Source organism: Brachypodium distachyon, chromosome 4, assembly GCF_000005505.3.
Source record: "Brachypodium distachyon strain Bd21 chromosome 4, Brachypodium_distachyon_v3.0, whole genome shotgun sequence".
In the NCBI taxonomy this organism is placed as follows: Eukaryota; Viridiplantae; Streptophyta; class Magnoliopsida; order Poales; family Poaceae; genus Brachypodium; species Brachypodium distachyon.
Genome location: NC_016134.3, coordinates 10,452,754 through 10,475,707, shown reverse-complemented (window position 1 = coordinate 10,475,707; position 22,954 = coordinate 10,452,754). Strand labels below are relative to the sequence as shown.

Genomic DNA, 22,954 nt, shown 5'->3' with positions numbered 1-22,954 from the left:
ATCTTTTGCCGCGGAATTGACCCTGGTGATCATATTCTTACCATCGGATCGCAGGACCGTGTTCTAAAAAAAAATTCATTAGGGCTCGAGCGAGAGCACATAGGCAATATATTAAATCAACTAATCTTTAATGGACAAATTAAAAAACCTACGAAAGCAACGTCTTCTTCTTCTTGCAATCGCAGGTGGCACGCCATGAACCATGTCGTTGGGAACCATTGCTATGAGAAGTTACCGATCGAAGGCAAAAGAACACAATGACAGTGAACTAAGAGAAAGACCGTTGTCTGGGAGAAGAAGACGGGATGACCACCCTAGGTCCGCCGGACCAATCTAGTGAGACCTAACCCCACTAGCTCCGTGAGGAAGCCGAATCTGGTCGAACCTCGCCAATTGGATAAATAAGCACCAAGACATGAATGCCATCTACAAAACACGAAGACAAGATCATCCTTTGTGCGCCATTGATGAAATGGATCAGGAGTCGCTAAAAGCTTATTATTAAACCGCTATGCTCCACCTTATCCACTCAAGCATTGTTACCGAGAACCAAACCTTAACTCTAAAAGACCTAAGTATTGCCCCGCAATGTAGATCTAGGGTTCCCACCCCCTCCTGTGGTTGGAGCAATAGATGATGTAGGAGGGGGGCCTTTACCGATTTTTTTTTTGAGGAACGGGCAGGAGCACTGCCTTTTCATTAAGAAGAGAGTAAAAAGTATTTACAGAGTGGTGACGTTATTTTGGAAGGGGGAACACACAAAACCCCGACACAACACAACCGAGAAAACTAGTCGGGCTCGGGTGGCAGACCGATGACCGGGAGGCCGAAGGCCAAACTATGCTGGGTAATCTCCTCGAAGGCCAGATAGGCGACCTCGACATAGGCAAGGCGCGTGAGGTTGAAGATGCAATGGTTGCGATCCTTCCAGACGTTCCACCAGACGTGAATGAGGTGACCGCTCATCCTCCTCCTCGCGGTCTTGTCATCGTGGGGAAGGGAGGCGTCCCACCACTCATCAACTAAGGCAGAGGGCGCCGTTGGTGCCGCGACCTCACCCGTCCAAGTAGCCACCATCCGCCACACACCACGAGTAAACGAACAGGCCACGCACAAATGATTGGAAGTCTCAGGAGCTCCCAAGCATAGCTGGCAGGTCGGGTCATGAGGCCATCCCCGAATGGCGAGGCGATCGGCCGTGAGGATGCGATTCTGCAAGATTAGCCAAGAGAAAACTTTGCATTTGGGCTCGGTGAAAGCCTCCCAGATTTTGGCAGCCGTGAAGCGTGGATGAGAGCTCATGAATTGGGCCAGGTAAGCTGAGCGGCAGGAGTAGGCGCCATCGGAGGTCCAGATCCAGGTGATGGAATCCGGTCGGTTGGGATCAAGGACGGTGGAACTGACGATCCTAGCCAGGTCCAGGAATTCACGCAGCTGCTGGAGGGAGGAGAGGCGACCGACAGCTCTAATCCAGTTCCCGTTGAGCAATTCCTTGTAAACAGATCTTTCTTCCGAGACGCGATCTTGAAAAGTTCAGGGGCCCAGGAGCAGAAGGCCCCCTCACCAGACCAGTTATCGAGCCAGAATTGTGTCGTGTTCCCATCTCCCACCGTGATCCTAGTAGACGCCCGGAACAGAGCCATATCCGTGTTGTCGCAAGGCAGGCAGGAACCCACCCAAGGCCTGTCCGGCTCAGTCCATTTGAGCCATGGCCAGCGTAGCCTTAGGGCACGCCCAAAACGCTCAATGTCCGTGATTCCCAGGCCACCAAGGGGCTTCGGCCGACATACCGTCTTCCAGTTGACGAGCGAGTGTCCGCCGCCCGCTGTCTCACTGTCGTCGCCCTTCCAGATGAAACCCCTCGAGATCCGATCCAGCTTAACCCTGACCCATTTCGGGAGCTTGATCACCGAGAGATGATAGGTCGCCGTGTATGTCAGCACTGCCTTGGCAAGCGTGACACGGCCCGCCCGGGAGAGGTTCTTACCCTTCCAACCCTTGAGGGGCTGGAAGTCGATCTTGCGTAGCTTACGGAAGTGGAGAGGCAAGTCAAGGTATTTGCCAGGGAAGGTGGCAATCGTAGTGGGGAAGTCCTCCAGGACGTGGGCCAAATCGACCCCCTAACACCTAATCGGGAAGGCCTCGGATTTCGACACATTCGTGATGAGACCGCTCGCTTCCCCGAAATGCTGCAGGATGGCCGAAATGGTGGCAATCTCCTCCTTGAGAGGATTGGCAAAGATGCCGGCGTTGTCAGCGTACAAGGAGATCCTGCAGCGAACCGGGCGAGCACCCACAGGCTGTATAAGGCCAACCTCTTCCGCCCGGCAGAGAATGCCCTGGAGCGGGTCAATTGCAAGGATGAAGAGCATGGGCGACAGGGGGTCCCCCTGCCGCAGTCCCCGGCGGTGTAAGAAGGGAGTCCCCGGACAACCATTCAGGAGGACACGCGACGAGGCCGAGGCAAATGAGAGACAAATCCAGTCTCTCCAACGCTGCCCAAAGCCCAAGTGCTCGAGCACCTCGAGGAGGAAGGCCCAGTCGACGGAGTCAAAAGCCTTGGAAATGTCAAGCTTCAGGAAGAGGCTAGGCATGCGAGATCCGTGCAGCGCTTTAATGGCGTTCTGGACAAAGAGAAAGTTGTCGTGAATGCATCGCCTTTTAATGAACGCGCTCTAGCAGCTAGACACCAGAGTTCCCAATTCCGGGGCTAAACGCAGAGCCAGGAGCTTGGAGAATATCTTGGACATGCTATGGATCAAACTGATGGGCCTGTAGTCGCTGGCCCTCGCCGCGTCTGGCTTCTTGGAAAGGAGAATAATGTTGGTGGAGTTGAGCAGGTGCATGCAATCCCCCCTCAGACCGGCCATCCGCATGATGGCGGTGACCACATCGCCCTTGATAATCTCAAACCGCTCCCGTTGCCAGATCTTGAGGGTTTTCGCCGCACGGCTGAGCTTGATGTGGATTATGCGAAGAGCGTCGGAGGAGCGAACGGGTTTGTTCCACGCAAGAGCAACCGTCTCATGGAAGCCGGGAACGCGCAGCCAGAATTCCTCAAACTTGAAAGAAGGCTTGCGACAACTGGGCGTCGCACCTTGCAAGAAGAGCGGGGCGTGATCCGAGCACAGCGTGGGCACCGCCAAGAGGAGGGCATTTGGAACATCATGTCCCAATCGTCGGAACAGAAGACGTGGTCGATCTTGGTGAGCACAGGGTTCTCTTGCTCATTGGACCAGGTGAAGCGGCGGCCACCAAGGTTTTTTTCTTTGAGCTGCAGGACGTCGAGGGCACCCCTGAATTTGCTGATGAGATGACGGTTGATGTTCGTGTTATTCTTGTCTGCAACTTTAGCGATGAGATTGAAATCCCCGAGAAGGATCCACTCCGATTTGACGACCGGCTGCAGAAGCTTGAGTTCCTCAATGAAGAGGAGCTTTTCCTCGTCACTCTGTGGCCCGTAGACCGACGTAAGGGACCACAATGCCCCCACGCTACGCATGGTGACGGTGACGAGTGAGCCGAGAGGTGCACATCGGAGATCGTGAAGAAGTCTTTGGAGGCCGCCAAAATCATACCCCCTCTAGTGCCTGCCGCCGGCAGCACGGCAAAGTTGGCGGAGAAACAGGGGCCGAGCAGGTCACGGATGAGGCGGTCATCGACAACCTGCAGCTTAGTTTCCTGGATGCAGATGATGGTGGCGTGGGTGTCGCGGATGAGGTCACGAACCGCAGCCCGGCGCGAGGGGTTATTTAGCCCTCTCACGTTCCAGCACACAAGGTTGACGTTATGTTGCGACATAAAAGAAAGTAAGTTGACGCCGTGCAGCAATGCAGAGATGAACACAAACGAAAGTCGCGGTTGAAAGCACACACAAACGAAACCAGCAAGACGAAGAGTTAACAGTACGCAGAGCCCGACTGCTTGGGCCGATCCTAGGGATACAGTGATGCGGAGACACACAAGGACGCGAACAGTGGAAGCTCTTAGTCGCACTAATCATCAGAGACAGGGGTACACTTGGGAGCAGCAGTCTTGCCCTTAGGAGCAGCCGGCTTGGCCTTCATCTTCTTCACGTGCTTGACGAGGGTCTCAATGGCCTTGATGACCGGTGCCGACAATGGCGTCTTGAACAGGGAGACGTAGTCCTCTTTGCCCTTGTCGTCGAAGGCAGCAGATGGATCGATGAGGCCACAGACCCTGGCGAGCAGTTCCTGCATGGCGGTAGAGCAGGAGGTGCCGCCCTTCTTCTTGACGGCTAGCCGCCCGCTGCGTCGCGGAGGCGACCTTTACCGATTTGTGTGTGCATATTTTTCTGTTATTAAAACAAACTCCAATAAAATAAAACTACTCCTGGATATATAAAAAATCCCGTAAAGTTTTCGCATTTGCGTGTGATGTTTCATTTTTGTCGCACCTGACAAAATTCCTTGTATTTTTTGAGGAGAGAAATTCATGACCATTTCAGAATCTGATTTTCGATGAATAACTCAACTCATGAACCCTTTGTCGTTTTTTGAGTGTAACCTTTTTTCGCGGGGGATGCGTGTGAAAATTATCACAGTGGGCCGTAACATCACACCCGGTTTACTACAACGTACGCTTCTGGATGGGCCTGGAGCAGTCAGTGGGCCGTATTATCTTGCAGCCCGTGCGCGTCCTCTGCATTGCAGCCTCTTTTGTTTGTTATGTGGAAGAACATTGCAGCCTCTTCGTTAGCTCCTTGGGGATGCAGCGTCCACGGCGGTGAACGACGGTGGCGGTTGAGCAGGGCAGCTCTTCCAGTTCCACCGCTTGAGGTTTGTCTCGAGCCCGTGACGCGAGATTCTCTTCGTCGAGTTAGTCCTTGTTGTTTAACAGGCCTCGTATCTACGCTCCTCCGGCCGGGATGCATCTTTGGGCCATGACGGAGAAAAAAAGTAAGATGACTGTTTAATTATTTGAAAACAAACCCAATAAAACAAAACTAGTTAGTTGCTTATATTTAAAAACAAACCCAATAATTATTTAAAAACACTCTTTGGCCTTGTTGAACGCCCCTTTAATATTTGCTTATTTTTCACTTATTAAAAGTTGTAAACATAGTAAGATGTATGTTTAATTGCCCCATCCAATCCTTAATATTCCATTTTTGCCTCCCTTGTAAGCTGATCATGCATCCATCCCTGAATACATGTACATTTCCATACACTAGTTAGTTGGTACTGCAAGGCACATACATCCCTAGATATCGAGAAAAATGCAGGTGATAATATTTATCATCTAGGGTCATCTTATAAGTTTCGAAAATATATAGGTGATTTGCGCACAAAAAATGCAGGAGACAGAGTAACTCGTAAAGGAATGCCGTGTGCATATTCATTGTCCTTGTAACAAGACAGAATCTAGCAGGAAGGAACTCATTTCCCATCAGCCAGAACCATGCATGTGAAATACATACTTCCTCCGATTCTTAAAAAATATCATATTAGCTTTTATTAAGACAAGGGCTTGACCACAAATTAATACGTTAAAGTGTGATTTATATGACATGAAACCACAAGTATTATGAAATACTTTTGATAACGAATCTAGCGATACTAATTTCATGTCATACAAACCACACCTTGACATAGTGACTTGTGGTCAAATCCTTGTCTTAATAAAAGCTAATATGACATCTTTTAAGGAATAAAGGGAGTAGCATTCATCATCAAATGGACTCACTAACAACCACCCCCTAGGATAATCAGCTGTACGATGAGAGAGAATGGAAGTACCAATGTGGGTGGTTGTTGTGGCCACGCATGGCTCCCCACGATGATCAGTTGAACATTGAGGGAGATTCGAAGTCCCATCGTGGGTGGTTGTTTTCGCCAAGCCTGGCTCCCCATGATGATCATTTGAACGGCGAGAGAGAATCGACGTACCAGCATGGGTGGTTGTTATCGTTGGCCCCGGCTTCCCACGATGATCACCTGAGGGGCCAAATGGAACCTAAAATATAGCCTAGGTGGCGGTTGTCGCCAGCCCCAGATCATCGAATTGGCGGATGGAACCCGAAGGAGTAGCCAGGCCTGTTGTCGCCGGTGCCGGATCCCCACGACGATTAGCTGAAGGGCGAATGGAACCCGAAGGAGTAGCCAGGCCTGTTGTCGCCGGTGCCGGATCCCCACGACGATTAGCTGAAGGGCGAATGGAACCCGAAGGAGTAGCCAGGCCTGTTGTCGCCGGTGCCGGATCCCCACGACGATTAGCTGAAGGGCGAATGGAACCCGAAGGAGTAGCCAGGCCTGTTGTCGCCGGTGCCGGATCCCCACGACGATTAGCTGAAGGGCGAATGGAACCCGAAGGAGTAGCCAGGCCTGTTGTCGCCGGTGTCGCATCCCCACGACGATTAGCTGAAGGGCGAATGGAACCCGAAGGAGAAGCCGGGCATGTTGTCGCCGGTGCTGGATCCCCAGGACGATTAGCTGAAGGGCGAATGGAACCCGAAGGAGTAGCCGGGCCTATTGCCGCCGGTGCTGGATCCCCAGGACGATTAGCTGAAGGGCGAATGGAATCCGAAGGAGTAGCCGGGCCTATTGCCGCCGGTGCCAGATTCCCACGGCGATTAGCTGAAGGGCGAATGGAATCTGAAATAGTAGCCTCGGTGGGGGTTGTCGCCGGCGTCTGCATATGTCCGCGCTGGAGGGCACGCCGACGGACGTCGTCGTCGTAGGTGCCCCTGCTTGAGGCCGCAGCTCCTCGTGGTGGTCGTTCAGTACCGTTGTAGCAGATGATTTGAGGATGGCGATCCGCGGCAGAAAGAGCTTGGACGGCGAGCATAAGATCCCCGATGCATCGCTCGATCTTCTCCTCGGCGGCCTCGAGCTTGGCGAGATCCTGGTGGTCGAAGCCGGAGACGGCGGCGAAGGCGAAGCCGACCACGGCGCCGCTCTGGTCATGCCGGTCGCAGGATTCGACGGCCCGGAGCGCGCCGCGGAGGGCGGCCTCGAGCCCCCGCAGCGCCGCCGCCGTCCCCTCGTCTTCTGCCGCAGCCGACATGTACCCAGGCAGGATATCCCGCAGGATCTGGACGCGTTCCGCGAGGTCCTGGCACTTGGTCTTCACCTCGCTTGATGCCTTCTCCAGCCTTGCGACGAATTCCAGCGCCTTCATGCACTCGGTCACCAAGGTGATGATCGTTTCGATGAGCATCTTGGATTCTTGATGCGATATGCCCCCGGCCCTGAATCACGTTCGGAGGATGGGATCGAGGGGAATTGGGATGAGAGGGAGAGGCGAGGTAGAAGACGAGAGAAGAGACGAGCTTTCTTCCTTCGGCGATGACTCCACATTCCACACCAACTCCCGTAAGCAGCCACCTACCGGGCTCATGGGACCCACTCGAGTACGTCTAGTAGGAAATACACACAAGCACTGAACCACTTGCTCTGCGCACCGTTTCTGATAAGTAAAAGTTTAATCAACCTGAACATCGATCCATAGAAGGACACCACTCTGAAATCTGAAGGCAGTATACAGCCAACCGGCACCAATGCTCTTTTCAGGTGGTCTCGGGCCACGAGCAGTTTGGGCCTCGTATCTGCGCTCGTCCGGCCTGCCTGCATCTTTGGGCCGTCATGTTTGGCCTCGCATCTGCGCTCGCCCGGCCTGCCTGCCCCTTTGGGCCGTCATGTCTGGTCGCCTAGCAGATATGGGCCACACAACACAAGAGCTGATGGTAACTTATACATGCCCTAAGCTCACGCGTCTCTGCGTCCAGTAAGGCTAAGCTGAGGTTCCAATTCAGTTCTGTGCAGGCTTCTTGCATTGCAAGTGACGAAATGAGGATTCATTTCCCCCAGGGAACGACCAAGATTAATCCCTCACCTATCGCCGAGACAGAGACTGAGAGTCGACAAACACAGAACTGGACGACCACTCATCGATGTACAGTACTCCGTATATGAATACGCCTATGAATACTATGCATGACCGTAAGCCGTAGCTATATAAAGCTAGCTAAGCAGCCTTGACTGTTTAAGTCTTTACCCCGTCGAGATCGTGAAGGCAGTCGGTGGTGATTACTTACGATCCCTCAAGTTGCCCGTACAGTGCCAACAGCTTCCATTTTCTACCGTGTGTGAAAGCAGGGCCAACAGCTAGCTTATTTGGACTGTCACAGTGCTAGTAGTTTTTCGTCCCGCAGCCCAGCGTACCGATCGATGGCTTGCAGGCGTTAGATAGAGTATTGAATTTGGTATTTCTATTTTAAATATGTCCGCAGAACCCAAAACAACGATTCAAGCGATTTTGACGGTATTTCTTACGTGTGGGTTCTGCCTGTCAGGCGCCCGTTACACTCTTGCATTTTTCCTCTTTTCCTCGTCCCCTCAACAGTGTGCCCATTCCAAAATTCAGATTCGTAGTTTAGCACCCTGCATCTTTGATCTCCTGAACATGCATAACCGTGGTTTATATACGACAAAACTGCAGATCCCCATGCCCAGAAGCCTCACCGTGCTGTTGCTAGGGCCGCACATTCTGTATTGGCAGGCGAACGCCGACGGGTTATGTGCTGATGACGGCTGGCCAGCCTTGTTCGTGTTCAGGGGGAGGTCAGTGTTCCACCTGAGGAACGAGCTGGTAGCCGGGTGCGCCACTCCGACTTCGTCATGCGCATCCGAGCCGGCTACGTACTATGAGCAGTTGACCCCACTCGTCATTGACCTGCCAAGCAGCCGCCGCGGCGGGACCATCGATCCAGATCGTCGTCGTCATGACGAGGCTCTAGGTTCAGATGGGAGCTACCAGGCGCCGGCGCCGGCCTCGTAGAAGAAAACGAGGGGACGAGGAAAAAAGGAAAAAAATGTAAGGGGTTCAAAATGAAAAAGACGTGCGGCTTGACAGGTGGGACCCACATGTGAGAAATACTGTCAAAATCGCTTGAATCGTTATTTTGGGTGATGTGAGATAATTAGACACAAAACCTGAGGTTATACGGATAAATTAGCATCGGTGAGAAGACCACCTCAAAACTTATGTTTCTGTGAAATTTACTCTTTGTCTGGCTCCTTAGGTAGCATATTTTGGTATAATTTCTTTTGTTTGTACTAATATTACATATATATGTTATCAATGGGAACAAAAAATTTGAGAAACGACGAACATGCGGTGAAATGGCATGATTGAGAGCAAAAGTTTGTGTTTTCTTTCAGCCTGGCCTGCCCATGCCGCCGCTGGCCCAGCCGCCAGGATCGGAAAAAAAAGATCGGCAAATCGATATGAGCGTGTCTGTGAGCGTCGTTACTGTGTTCCTAAAAAAAATCGGCAGATCGATCTGAGCGGGCGGGTTGGTTCAGTCAGTGCACAGTCTGATTTGACTGTCGTTTTGTCCAGATTCCAGAAGTTTGTCTTCACGTGATCAGGCTGCGTTTTTTCCATGTAGAGGTTATTGATATTATCCAAGGAAGATATTGCTATCGATTAGTTAGATTGGCGGCAAAAATGCATGGTCGGTAAAGCGACGTTTCCTTGCAGCTAGCGGTAGTTCCGTGGAAGAACCGCATCTCACTTCCCCGCCACGCACGTCCGTCACACGTTTTTCCGTCGCTTCTATGCTTGTCGATCAGCGAATTGAGATATTCTCCTACTAGCTTACTTAACTAGCTGCTGTGGCAAGACCGTAAGAAGTGGCCTCCTCGCTGCCACGAGACGCGCGAGACCGTCGAACCCTCAAATCGCCATGACGCGGCGCCACGACCGAGGACGTATGTACGTACGGTGTTCTCTCCCTCGGTTTCGTCCACCACCGTAACCAGCTTCCCGTTCACTGCAGTGCTATCCTTGTCCATAAGTTGATGAACCATGTTCTTATATATAGACCGACCAAGGTGTGCAATGCTCTGCCAAAGAAAAATGTACGTTGCATGCATTATCGGTTTTACTACCTTAGATTTTGGAACAGAGAATCATGTGGCATGTCCCCGATTGTGTTCTTGACTTTATAAGCCAAAAAACTGATTCTTATGTCAATTTTTTGCTTTGCCGTTTTGCTTACGTCAATATGTATTCCTCCGTTCAACGAAGGATGTCTCAACTTTGATAAAATTTGAATGCATCTATGCACTAAGTCATGCCTATATATATTCAGATTTTGATAAATTTGAGACATCTTTTATTGGACAGAGAGAGTAACAATATTCAGTCAAAATACAATGTCAAAAACACATAAACAGATTATTTTTTGGCATATATATAAACCAAAAGTACAAAGTAGACTAGTTCAGTGCCCGTGCATTGCAACGGCAAGATGAACATTTTATAGCTCAACGAGAATGGAAAACATAAAAAATCGATGGTCATGGTCATCGGATAACAAGGCACCACTGCTTATGTACATGTATATGATCCAAGTCATATAATCACTAACTTTGACAATATGAGAGGAAACCAAATACTGTATTGGACCAATAATACAATGCACATCAATGATTAATGAAGAACTTGGCCATGGACCCTCTTCTTACAATTGTAAATATGACTAAGTATCCGCAAAAAAGAGAGTAAATATCACTAAGTATGCATGCTCAAGTACCGAAACAAGTACTAAATGCACAAGGAAATGATGTAAAATAAACACGTCAGATCAAGACAGCCGCCCATGGCTTACAAATATCCATTTCATAATTTGCAACATGAGAAATTCCTTTTGGGAAATGAATGTGGTTACATGCAGAGCGCTTCCTATTTGTATTAAAGAAATTGAGAAACCATGTTGTGTATATGAGTACAAACTAAAAAAGAAAAGAGTAATCTAAAACAACAAAAGATCCCCTACACCATACAAAGCAATGCAAACCGGGCTGAAAAAAAGCTCTGAGTTGAACCAGTAATGCCGAGGATCATCCAGCTATAGCTTTGATGGTAGCAGGGAAATACTTCACTTGCCATGTGCGTCAACAAGCATTCGCCTGAGAATTTCTTGTTTTCCAGTTTTGGCTGCAAGAATGCATTCAATGACGAATGTGATTTATGAAAGCAATTGGATCAATGAGCATATTATGTTTAAAGCATGCTTTACACCTGTGTTCTGCATAGACAACACTATTGCTGCAATCTCAAAAAAGCAAGCTTCCGATCCTTCGGAGGGTAGAAGCATATGATCCAACAACATTGAAGAGATGGATACTATCCTGGTTGATTTGCAAGTAAGCATTAGCGTCTCTGCGTTTAAGTTGCTCTCACCTACGTGTACCCAGAGGAGACGATGATGTCGATGATCTTGCTGAGATCGAAGCCACCCTGCGCCGTCTTGAGCACGTTGCCACTTGCCACCCTTCTTGAAGGATGTGTAAAGCTTCATGGTACCAATTAGTGGCCGTAACAGAGATATCAACCGTCTTGTTTTGCAAAAATGTTTGCAGTTCAAATGTCTCCAGAAGTGGAGAACTTCACACCCTCCTTGGTGACCGAGATGCTAACTGCAATGCAAGATGTGAGAACAGAACCATCTCAGGCAACAATAATATTAAACATCGAGGTTGGGGATTCATCGACATTTCTGAGCTACTATACTTTGACAGTTCAACAGTAGTACTAATTACTTAATGAACTTCAAGTTGACCAAGTTGATAATTGGCTTTAGTTTGTATTGACAACTACTCTAGCACCTATGACAAGTTTGGCATATATAATGTTACTTTTTGTTGTGTGCGTGTGCATCAGTACATAAAGACAGAATCCTTTAATTGATTGAGTAAAATAAGCAGATTAATTTGCATACATTGAGGTTGAGCCAGCCATCGGGGGAGCAGCAGAGAGTACATTCATCCATATACCATACCTATGTACTATGTATGTAGACATGTAGTATGACAATAGTATCTTCGCTTGCACATTCAACAAATTGGTGTGCTGTGTGAGCAGTGGCAGCTTTATTCCCTCCCCTATTACCTGAGAACAAAGTTGGCGCATGGTTTCATGCATCCCCATAACACTGAAAATTTCATTTACCTGCTTCATGCAAAACTATATATGCAATAAAAAGTACAATATCAAGCAAATGAACAAACTTTTTTGTCCCTGGTACGGTCGCAAGTATACAGAAATTATTTGTTCATTTCCACTTTTCGTTAATTGAGGATCGCAATAAGCATACAATTTTACCGGCAGTGTAGATAAAGACAACCATGCTGCTGCTAACAGGTAGCAAAGTTATTTATAGCTTCAATTCAGGTAGTAGATAAGATGTAATAGTCTAGCAAAAGGATTTATAGCTTGTCCTATTTGCTCCAAGTATGAAAATGCAGAGCAAACCCACACTGGAAATGAACACAACCGAGAGAATAACTGTGACTTGTTTTCTTCCTTTCTGCAGTTAGTAGATAATTTTGATTCATAAACTTAATCACCAAGATGGATTTCATTGACTTGTCTATTCATGATTAGACTCATTCTAGATAATGCATCCTTGCCACTTCACATCTGGATTAAAATTCTGAAGAAACAATTTATGAATGCATAAATATCAACCCAATAAAAAGAAACCATACAGAACTTGCATTAATTGTATCATAGACGCTGACCGGCTGATTTCATATCCAGCTAGCCAATGATTGATTAGTGCAAGGGAATAAGCCTTCACCTTACTACTCTTGCCCTGCTCCTGTGATGCATTATAACCTTTTATTTTCTTTACCTATATAACTGAATCAGCCCCAGTGCTATCTAGAGAAGCTTCTATGTGCTAGCACTATGAAATTACTTGGTGTAGCACAAAAGCGGCTGCTGTAAAGGATCTACTGCATGAATCAATTTAACTGCCAGTGACATGATTGAGTGAAGTACACATTCAGATCAGTAATTTTGGCTGCTCATAGTAGATATCAAGGACTCAAGGAGTACCTGTTCTGCCACCATTGTATTTTGAGTTGAGTACCATTTGTCTGAAGAATTAATTTGTAAAGATAGTCAGACAAGCAGGAGGCATATCAAGTGCCCCAAATAGCAAACACAATAAAAGATATCTCAATGATATAAAGTTTGTATGTCCAGATCCTTTCGATGCACATCCATCACGGGGCAATTTGGTTCGAGTGAGCCGGGACTAAGGAGCCAGGTGCAGCCATGGATCTCTGCCTCTCTCCACCTCCTCCGGCCACTCGTCTCCTTCCGAGCCTCCGCGGCCTACAAAATTGATGGATGAAACAAACTATCAGCAAATTTGGTGTACAGATAGATAAAGAAGCAGCACCAACACCAGGTTTGAAGCCTGTTCGAATTACTTGTAACAGCATGGAAGGAAACTCCAAAAACGACGTCAGATGCTTACTCTAACGTGATTAATGGTTCCAACTTTCTCAACTTTGCGCACAAACTGTTCATAGGAGTTGGCAAGGTCATACAACTGACAGAAGACATAAACTCAAAATTAGGACTAATTTATTGGGAGGAAAATGTCGCAGCCTCACCATGAATTATTCTGCTCTTAACAACCCAAAAAAACACAATGGAGATGGATACCGAAAAAAAACAGATATAAAAAACAGATACAGATATAGAAACACAATGGACCAGAAAACCTAGTATAAATTCCAATTTTGAAGAGCATGCTCTTAACTACCAAAAAACACACAATGTCCATGGATATCAATAGAAATCAGATATAAATTAATTGCAAGTCAATGAGACCAGAAAGCCCGGTATTAATTCCAAATTTTAAAGAACCTAATTTGGGGAAACCTCACAATCAGTCATGGAGTCATGGAGCAGGAGTTTGCACTTGCACGAGCAGACAATACGCATTTTGAGGAGTTGAGAAGAGAGGATTTCTCACCAGATGCGCGGCGGCGGCGGGCGCGGCCTTGTTCCCGGCGAGCACGTAGGAGGAGATCGCCAGGACGGAGCTCAGGCGCGCCGCCAGCCTGCAGTGGAGCGGCCTCATGGAGGCGGCAAGGAAGGAAGGCGCCTTGTTTCAGCGGCAGCGGTGCGGACGCGGGCGAGCAGAACGGAGTCGGCAGAGGCTCTTAGGCAAGGTGCAAGGCGACGGCGAGGGACGCATATGCCGGGGGAGGATGACGCGGCGGCGGCAGCGAGCGATGCGGGGTTTTCCTCTTTCTAGGAGGCGAGGAGACGCACGATGGCCGATGGGAACTGGTCTCCCCTTCCGCTCCGGCGACAGCTGCGACTGGAGGGGACGCCCTCATCGAGCGTCGGGAGAACTCGGCGGCAGGGCCCCGCGAGATGGTGGCGGCGCGGGAGGAGCTGACGGAGCGAGGAGGGGATTCCTCAGTGGACGATTGGATCGGGGCTCGGAGGGGGCCGGCGGCACCGGGCACGCCTCGGGAGGTGGCGGAGGTCGCCGGCTTGGAGGGCGCGGGCCGAGGTTGGCGGCGGCGCGCGCAGGGGAAGGAGATCTTGGCCGGGGTGGGATGACATACTGGCCACGGACGCGACTCTAAATTAAGGAATAGTAAAGAAAAGAAACGAAGTCTAACCAAACATGACGTGTGTGAGTGTAAAGAAAAAACATAACCTTTGTGGGTCTCTCTGTGTTTGTTCGGTCTTGTGACGGATGGCAGCCGGAGGACAGAGAGTCTAGTAACACAACGCCGTCTCGTCGTGCTTCTCGGCTACCACCCCGTGGGCTCATCCTTGCCCCCCCCCCCCTCCGATGGCCCCCAAAGCCCTAGCCTCCCCTGTATCCGCCGCCGCGATCGACCCGCGCACGCGGCCGCATTCCTCCCGCATTCCCCGAGAAGGTACTTTACCCCACCTGCCGTCTCCCTGCCCCTTGCGCGCGTGCAGTCTTCTCTTCCGCCGGCTGGTCGGCTGGCGCGCGCGCTTCGCCCGCGCATTTCCGGGAGGGTGGATGCGCTGGATCGAACTTAGGGTTCGGTGTCTTGGCCGATTCCCCGCTGCGGATTATTTTTTGTTTCTCCGCCGCGCTCGTGTGATGGGACCTGTGTGTGTGTGGATTGAAGGGCGTTGTTTTTTGATTTTGGTGTGTGGTTTTTTTATCGGTTCTGGTTTCGGGTTGATTGTTGAGTTGCGATTGACGAGGAATGTTTGCTGGATGGATGATGAAGAGGCGAAATGGGGAACTCGATGGGAAATGTGGCACCCAGCAATGCACCTTCTGCGCCTGCTTCTTCTGAAAGCCCGCCGGTGACAAGAAACACTGCTAGCTTGCTTCCTTATCCTTGTAGCGGTATGCTATTTTGCTGCATGTATGTGTGCCTGTGTGTATCCGTGTTCAAGTGCTCTTGTTGCTGCTATTTTGAGAAGAGGCCAAAAATATTTTGGAGCTCTTGTGCAACTCACACCATCAACTTGATGCTACAAGGAATTGGCAACATCAAAAGGCTCAAGTCCATAGTTGATCAAGCAAAGAATGGCACTATTTTCATCTATGCGCATCACAAGACATTGGCATATATGAGAAAATGCGCAAAGAGGAGAGATATCATAAGGCCGGGGGTGACTAGATTTGCTTCCAATTTCCTTACTATGCAAAGCTTGGCAGAAAAGAGAGATGCTCTGAGGTCTATGGTGGTTGATAGAACATGGAAGGAGATGCCAATTGTGAAGTCCAAGAAAGGAAAAGATGCAACGGCCACCTTGATGGATGCCAACTTTTGGAAAGGAGTGACACTTAGCTTGAAGGTGTTTGAGCCATTGGTGATCCTTCTTCGTTTGGTTGATGGGGATGTCAAGCCATCTATGGCTTGGCTTTATGGAGAAATTTTGAAGGCAAAGATCAAGATGAAGGAGGCATTTGGTAATATTGAGAAGAACTACAAAAAGACTATAGCCATTATCAAGAAGTTGAATGGAAGGCTTGATACTCCATTGCACAAGACCGCATATCTCTTGAAATCCACACTTCGTGTATGCTAACAAAGAAATATTTGAAGAGGCAAGCATGACTGTGGCCTTCATGGAATGCACGGAGCAATACTTCGGTGACGATAATGTGTCTCTTCATGAAGTGGTCAACGTGGAGCAATGGAAGTATGAAAATATTGAAGGACCTTTTAAAAAAAAGCATGCAACTTCATGTCAATGGGAGGACTACAATACCGGTAAGATACCAAAAGTTTTATTCATTGCTTCTGCTATGCTTGTGCTGCTGGCTGTCGTTGCTGCTGCTTCTGCTGGTATATTTCTATTTCTCGGTTGGATGGTGGAAGCTCTATGGAACAAAAGTTCCTTTGTTGCAAAAGATGGTTATGAGGATTCTATCGTTGACTTCTAGCTCTTCCGATTGTGAAAGAAATTGGAGCGTCTATGAAATGGTAAACTACTTAATAGCCCTACTCTCTCAATTTGCATTCTTCCTACTTCATAATATCAATCTCAACTCTAGTTATTTCTTTTACTTGTAGATCCACACCAAGAGAAGAAATATACTAACAACGGACCGTCTCAACAACATGGTCTACATACAATTCAATACAAGGATGCTGTCCAAGAGACAAAGGTTGAAGGATAAGAGGAAAGCCGATTCTCTTCTATGCACCGATGCTTCCGAAGCTCAAGGATGGCTCATTGAAGGAGGGGATAATCATGCATTGCATCCGGCTATGGGGATACCTTATGATGTGATAGGAGAAGCAATGGAAACACAAGAACAACTACAACCTCGTAGAAGCACAAGAGTGAGAGCACTGTTCAAGAAATCGGCCGACTCAGCGATTAATCGGACGATTAATCGCTGATCGGGAGGCCAACGTGTAGATTAATGCGATCGTTGCAGGTAATCGCCGGGACCGATTTATTGGTCTGACAACCGATTAATCCTCCTTATTCCCAATTAATAGCAGCAGGCCCGATGAAAATCCTATCCAAAATTACCCCTAATTGCCCCCTTGCCAAATTCGCCCCGCGTCTGCGCAACCATTTCCCCCCGCACCCACACCTCGTCTAGGTCAGGGAGTTGCGCCGCCGCCCCCGGTTCACCCCGTCGGTGCTCGGATCTAGCCCGGCAGAGCACCTCCTGCGTCTGGTGCACTTCCTCAGCTCGTCCACGACACTGGTGCTCTGTTCCTCTTACTCCCAAGCTTGGCACAGGCCGACTGGGTATCCACCGCCAGCCCTAGACTCCTGTGCTGCCTGCCCCAGCAGCCTCTGCCGCCACCCTTGCTCGAGGAGAAGCTACTACAGGTGTGGCCTCCACCCTATCCCTCTTGTTCTCCTCTCCCTCTTATTCTCTGCTGCTGCGGCTGCTGCTACCCCTACTGTTCACTCATTGCTGCTGATGGATATGTAATTATATATACTGTATAGTATGATGGTCGACCGATTAAACCGATTAATTGGTCCGAAATCCGATTAATCGCTAATCCCTACCCGACCGAGCAGTTACCTATTACCGATTTCTTGAACAATGAGTGAGAGATCTTGAGGAAGAGGAGTCCGAGTCTGGAGGTGCAACATGGTGACCCTCAAGGTACCCTTTGACCCTTCTTAGTTCAAACAAATGAACTAGATTTTCAAAAAGTTGTGTCATTTTGAAATTTTAGTTCATTTGGTTGAATTAAGAAGGGTCAAAGGGTACCTTGAGGGTCACAATTTTGCAGCTCTATCCGTGTCCGAGGAAGAGATGGTTGAGGATGACATTGAGTATGAGGATGATGATGACTATTGAGCATAGAGAGATGATGGCATAATGCTATCTATCATTCAAGTTCCGATTATCATTTCCGCGTGGCACCCTCATTCCGGCCCATGTGGCGAGTAGGGGGGTTGTTAGCATGTAATCTTTTTTTTTTGGTTGCCACTTTGTGGCGTTGTTTGCCGCTACGGCGTGCGTTGTACTCAGCCTTCTGGCTCTTCTTCTTTAATAGATGATGCACCCGCTTGGTTGCATTCTTGAAAAAAAATGATGAAGGCAGGCGATGGCGAGGCGGCGGGGCGCCATGGATGATTGGCGAGCTAACAAGGAGCAGTACTAGCAGCCCCATTGGGTGGATCAAGGGAAATTTGACTAATTCCTCTGTCCAACAAAGGATGTCTCAATTTTGACTAAATTTGAATGCATCTATACAATGTACAAAAGTTACGTGAATAAATCTCCATAATTGAATAATACAGAAATGCCATACCAACATACATTCACATTATTTATATATGAGACTGACGATAGAAACACTAACTCAAGCATACATTATTATCCCAAATTGACAGAATTAAGAACACATCAATTTTCCACTAGGTACAAACATTACGGCCGGTATATAGTTGGATATTGTCAACCTGCCAGTCTTGCTTCCACGTGTGAAACTGTGAGATGTGTTTGTAGGTTTTCTCGTACATCAATCAATGCCAGCTCATCTCTATATATTAGAGCTCATCGGCTTTACAACATAAGTACAAACATTGGCAACGAGACAGACCGGACGTAACAACCAGGATCGATATCGTACCTAAACCTGTTTTACATGTTTATTTATCAAGAAGAGTAACAAGCTCCACGCTAACAGCTAGCCATATGGTCCAACACCATGCAAACCTTCAATCTTCAATCCAGGGTTGCTCAGCCAAGACATCAAACAATGGCCCAAACAGGTGCACAATCAGGGGTCTTTTCCTAGCCATAGCGGAAGCCCAAAAGCACCAGGAAGAGAATCAGGAGCAAGAGAACACGGGCTTCAATACTTGATTGCCTGGCCTCACAATGGGAGGCCACATCCTCAGAGATTGGCGTCCTGATCAGCTTGGTCTCAACCATGAATGAGCTATACGGCGCAAGCGTTGGTAGTTGTCTTATGTTGTAGATAACCTCATGTCGATCTGACGCTGTCTTGGCTTCATTAGAGAGACAATGGCTGCTGGTAGTTGTTCTCTCAGGAATTGACGTGGAGGCTTGAATACCGTGTGAGTGATCTGGCACGGTATACTTTTCGTTTTCACGTTCTTTTCTGCAAGCCTTGTATTGCATCTTACTGTATGTTTTGACGGCATCTTTGCATCCATCGCATAATTCACCCTAAAATAAAAACATAATATATACATATACGTATGTATTGTGTGTTACAATATATGCTTTACTGTGGCACAAATTACGGTTCAAAAGTTTTTGAAAATTTTACTCAAACATCCTAAATGATAATCAAAAGTGAGATAACCCAACAGAGCGATTGGAACAATGTGACTTTACATGGCCTACACAGAAAATACGAGCGACTTTTTAGAACCTTTTACACGTTAAATGATTAACAACTAGTACCATGAACGGGAAACATAAATACCATGGTAATTAAGCAGATATATACAGAAGTGATAGAATTAATAGGCTATTTTGAACGATTCTGAAAAGAGAGATCACTAATTCAATATAAAACAGTCGAAACAAAAGTACATTACAGGACATATTGAGCGAACATTACTGATGTATAATTGGAAAACCTTACAAAAGAAATTAATCAGCAAACCATACAAGCATATATATACCTTATAGACTGTGCGAGAGTCATTATTTCCAATCAAGCTTTCTTTTGAAAAGTTGTTTGTAGCAGCCTCCAATTCAGACAAGCCTGTGTACGTTGTAGAAGAGCGAGTATTAACTGACAACATACATACACAGAAATAAGATCGATAAGGATATGCATACATGTAGTATATACGTACAACATATATTTGCTTTACCTGATGATGTGAAAGCATGCTCCTCTTCCTTGCGAGAGTTTGCCAAAGAATCCTCCTGAATTTGGGGCTTCTTCTTGTGCTGTGTTTTGAGCGCGACGAGGTTACTGGTGTGCAGGCCGGAGACGAGGATGACGTCCATCATCCGCTCCGTGATGTTCTGGTTCACCTGGCGCAGGTCGGCGGAGACCTTGCCGGCGTTGAGGTGGCGCGCCAAGGCGCCGTCCCCCTGGCAGCCCTCGACGGCCTGCAGGGCCCGTTGGAGCGCAAGACGGAGGCGCTTGAGCGCGGAGGCCACGGCCTGGTGATTCGCCGTGCCGCCGCCGCCGCCGTCGTCGTCGAGCGACGACAGCGCGGCCTCGAGCGTTTCCGCGCGACTCGCCATCTCCAGGCAGTCCTGCTTGTTCCGCTTCGCCGTGTCCGCCGCGGCCCTGATCGCCAGTGCCAGGTGAAGGATGAGCTTCACCACGCCTCCCGCCGCCGCGTCGGCGACCACCATGTCGGTCGACCGCTAGCTCCGGTCCTCCTGTGTACGCGTCTGCGTCTGCAACATCCATGGAGGAGAATCGATTAGAGACCGTGCTCGGAAGTAGGACTCAATTACCTTGCTTAAATTCCAGACGGCAGGCGGCGTGGAGCGGCAGCGGGTTGGGGGCGAAGATGCACAGCTCGTCGACTTCTTTTGCTTCGAAGGGGACAGATCGAGGAAGGTCCGGAGGAGAAGATGTATATATATGGCACGCTGTAAATTATTGGAGCTACACGCAACAGCGTCGTCAGCTGGTTGGTTACTTGGATGGAGCCAGCAGCTCATCTAGCTGTGCGGGCGGTTCCACGCCAAAAAGAAAACCTCTCACTTTCTTTAATCACTTGGACGGCTGGGTCGTACCACACATGCGTCATTTGACCCTATAATTCTATTTCAAATTAGCCTAACCAAGAAATATGTACGTATTCTCTATCGTTTTAATATCTTATGTTTATAGGAACAAAGTGAGTATACTAATTAGCAAAAAAAATTTTGGCAGGCTAGGGGGAGGGGCCGCCCCCCCTCCTGACCTCCACATAGCTGCACCGGTGCCTGTTTAGGAGTAGTTGATTTAGTATTCCCTCGATCCTAAATTGTTGTCAAAATATTACATGTATCTAGACGTTTAAAAAAAAAGATATATCCATATATTTGGACAAATTTGATTCAAGAATTTAGAACAGAGGGAGTACTATTTATGTACCAAAATATGAGATGTTAATTCTAACTTTATGTTAATCAATTTTAAAAAAAGTTGGCCAAGTTTATGAAAAATCTCGCAACGTCACAATTCTAAATTAGTTTTATTAAATGCATCATGATATCTAATTTAAAGTTGGTTCAATTTGACTTAGAACATCTTATATTTAAAAACACCAAAGGGAGTATATTTCTTCCGAGGCATTAATTTTGTCCATGTTTCAAGGTTCGTGACACGTTGTGACAAATGTCTTAGATTTTTCTCTCCAAAATCTGTTTTTGCATTTGGATTCTGGTATTGATTGAAACATTTACGTCAGACGTTTGATTTGTTGCGATCCGTTTGGATATTCGTTTTCTCAGCTTGTTGTCTCTGGGCAAGAGGTAGCCCATACATTTTTTTTTCGAGAATTATTGCATATACATTTTCTGACTGGCGCGTACGTACTATATACTATCTCGATCCACTACCGTTTGACTTTGATGTACTATAATCCTTTTTGTGATAGTGGATCTAATCTATGCTTTAAGATATGGAAATGACAGGGAAAGGGGAATGGAGGGAAAAAAATAGAGAATATTACATACCTACGCTACAGCTGTTGACCGTTTAAGTTTTGCTCCGAATAGGTCAGCTGAGTAAACGCGTCGTCCAAATCGAAGATTAATGATCATACGCCGGATTCATTTTTCATGTGTCGTTCAAATGGAACCAATCAATTTCCATGGATCGTACCCACACCATTGACTCGCACGGGCCACGTTTCGTGCCCACGACACGGACGGTCTGGTCTCTAGCTATGAAAATCCTTCGAATCAAAGGGGACTGAGAAAGGCTTCCAAAGGGAAACTGATTTGATGATGCTAATCTGCTCTGTCCTCTAGAAATCCGGATAGTTCGATTGGTGCGATGGCTAATGAAGACACACGCGTCACTCCCTGCAAAAAAAAAAGACACCAGCGTCACATTTTTCTGATGTCAAAATTCTCTAATGTCCTAGACGTCGTAATGCTGTTGATCATGGTAAGGAATCCGGTGCTGGATTGATCACCGGAGGAACAATGAAGTTCTTTTTCCCCGAAGGAAGCAATGCGTTTTCTTTCAGTCTCGAGTGATGCTTCATTTGGGCCTTTCATGAACTTGTTTGCCTCTTACTTGGGCCGGTCAGCACTGCGGCCCGATCAACTCACACAGGCCAGAAGAGGAAACAACGCGTAGGACAGCCGCGGCCACCGGCTCACCGCCCTTGGCGTCGCCGCCGGCGGCGGCGGCGTGTCGTTGATTTACCATTCACCTGCTCCTACGCTCACGCTGAGGGCACTGCGATTGTGGCCCGCTCTGTCGGTCGGGGGCGTCGGAGTGTCGGAAAGCCCCGCCGTCAGCAGCCATCGACGACGGGCCACGGCCCACGGTGGGGCTCCACCAACAGAAGCCATGCTAGCGCACCACCGAGGGAAGCTTCCCCGCGCTGATCGAGCGGCGGCTAGAGCTCTCTTGGTAGCGGAAGCGAGGTGCGCCTGCGCCGCTCTCGGCCGTGGCTGTGCCGCCTCCTGGAAATCTGCGGCGGCCTGTGAGGTGCGCTCAAGGTGTTCGTAGAAATGCGCTCGAGCTGTTAGCGGCCATGCCGAGCCGGGGAAAGACGAGGAATGGTGCCTTCTTGGCAGTGGAATGGGAGGCTATATGTGCGGCAGATCAGATTCAGCGCCATATCTTTCTCCCTCTCTGGACTCAGTGAGTCAGTGATAACTGATAACCCAGTTGGTGCCACAGGCCACAGCTTCTTATTCAAGTTCTTGGATGACGTTAAGTTTGGTACCGTGATCACCACGAGCCTATCATTTGGCGCCGCAGCGACATTGCACATCCCGGCCATCGGCAATGGAGTACTGGTGGAGGTGCCTAGCTAGGTGAATGCCGCGTGTAGGGAGGTGGCTCTACTGTTTCTTTTATGTGCGCTGGGTGGAGCCAGTGGTGCACCTCAAGGTTCAGGTACGATGAGTGTTTGGCTAAATGTCGCCGATTTTTTCCAAAAAGGAACCACGAGGTTCCACACGTCGACATCAGCTGGCACTGGTGTTCAGTAAATGTAAATTAGGCCAGAGGACGGTAAACCA

The 22,954-nt window shown here is 48.3% G+C and overlaps 2 protein-coding genes and 1 long non-coding RNA gene across 6 annotated transcripts; all 3 read right to left on the bottom strand.

The window, feature by feature from the left end:
* Positions 1–4,462: 4,462 nt before the first annotated feature.
* Positions 4,463–7,358, bottom strand: LOC106866641 (proteoglycan 4). Its single transcript, XM_014902222.2, has one exon. It carries the CDS (start codon positions 7,177–7,179, stop codon positions 5,989–5,991), a length of 1,191 nt encoding a protein of 396 aa, XP_014757708.1. The 5' UTR covers positions 7,180–7,358; the 3' UTR covers positions 4,463–5,988.
* Positions 7,359–10,612: 3,254 nt separating this feature from the next.
* LOC100832188 lies at positions 10,613–14,516 on the bottom strand. Of its 3 annotated transcripts, XR_002960257.1 has the most exons (5): positions 13,802–14,419; positions 13,298–13,372; positions 11,810–13,152; positions 11,212–11,447; positions 10,613–10,965 (listed from the first exon to the last, which is right to left on the bottom strand). It is a non-coding gene; the product is annotated as an uncharacterized LOC100832188 (long non-coding RNA). The 3 variants fall into 3 exon arrangements; XR_002960258.1 differs by lacking the exons at positions 13,298–13,372; positions 13,802–14,419 and adding an exon at positions 14,501–14,516; XR_002960256.1 differs by lacking the exon at positions 13,298–13,372 and having other exon boundaries at positions 13,802–14,418.
* A 3,595-nt stretch (positions 14,517–18,111) lies between these two features.
* Positions 18,112–20,315, bottom strand: LOC106866671. Of its 2 annotated transcripts, none has more exons than XM_024462925.1 (3): positions 19,615–20,315; positions 19,420–19,532; positions 18,112–18,955 (listed from the first exon to the last, which is right to left on the bottom strand). In XM_024462925.1, the coding sequence occupies exons 1-3, from the start codon at positions 20,108–20,110 to the stop codon at positions 18,557–18,559; spliced, it is 1,008 nt and encodes a 335-aa protein (XP_024318693.1). In that variant the 5' UTR covers positions 20,111–20,315; the 3' UTR covers positions 18,112–18,556. The 2 variants fall into 2 exon arrangements, with proteins under 2 accessions (XP_024318693.1, XP_024318694.1); XM_024462926.1 differs by having other exon boundaries at positions 19,420–19,502.
* Between the last annotated feature and the right edge of the window lie 2,639 nt (positions 20,316–22,954).

Excerpts from the sequence above, each read along its gene's own strand:
- LOC106866641 (XM_014902222.2), bottom strand. The coding sequence starts at position 7,179 with ATGCTCATCGAAACGATCATCACCTTGGTGACCGAGTGCATGAAGGCG.
- LOC106866671 (XM_024462925.1), bottom strand. The coding sequence starts at position 20,110 with ATGGTGGTCGCCGACGCGGCGGCGGGAGGCGTGGTGAAGCTCATCCTT. Across the intron at positions 19,533-19,614 it reads GCATGCTTTCACATCATCAG|TTAATACTCGCTCTTCTACA; the intron begins GTAAAGCAAATA and ends GTATGTTGTCAG. Across the intron at positions 18,956-19,419 it reads ACTCTCGCACAGTCTATAAG|GGTGAATTATGCGATGGATG; the intron begins GTATATATATGC and ends TTTTTATTTTAG.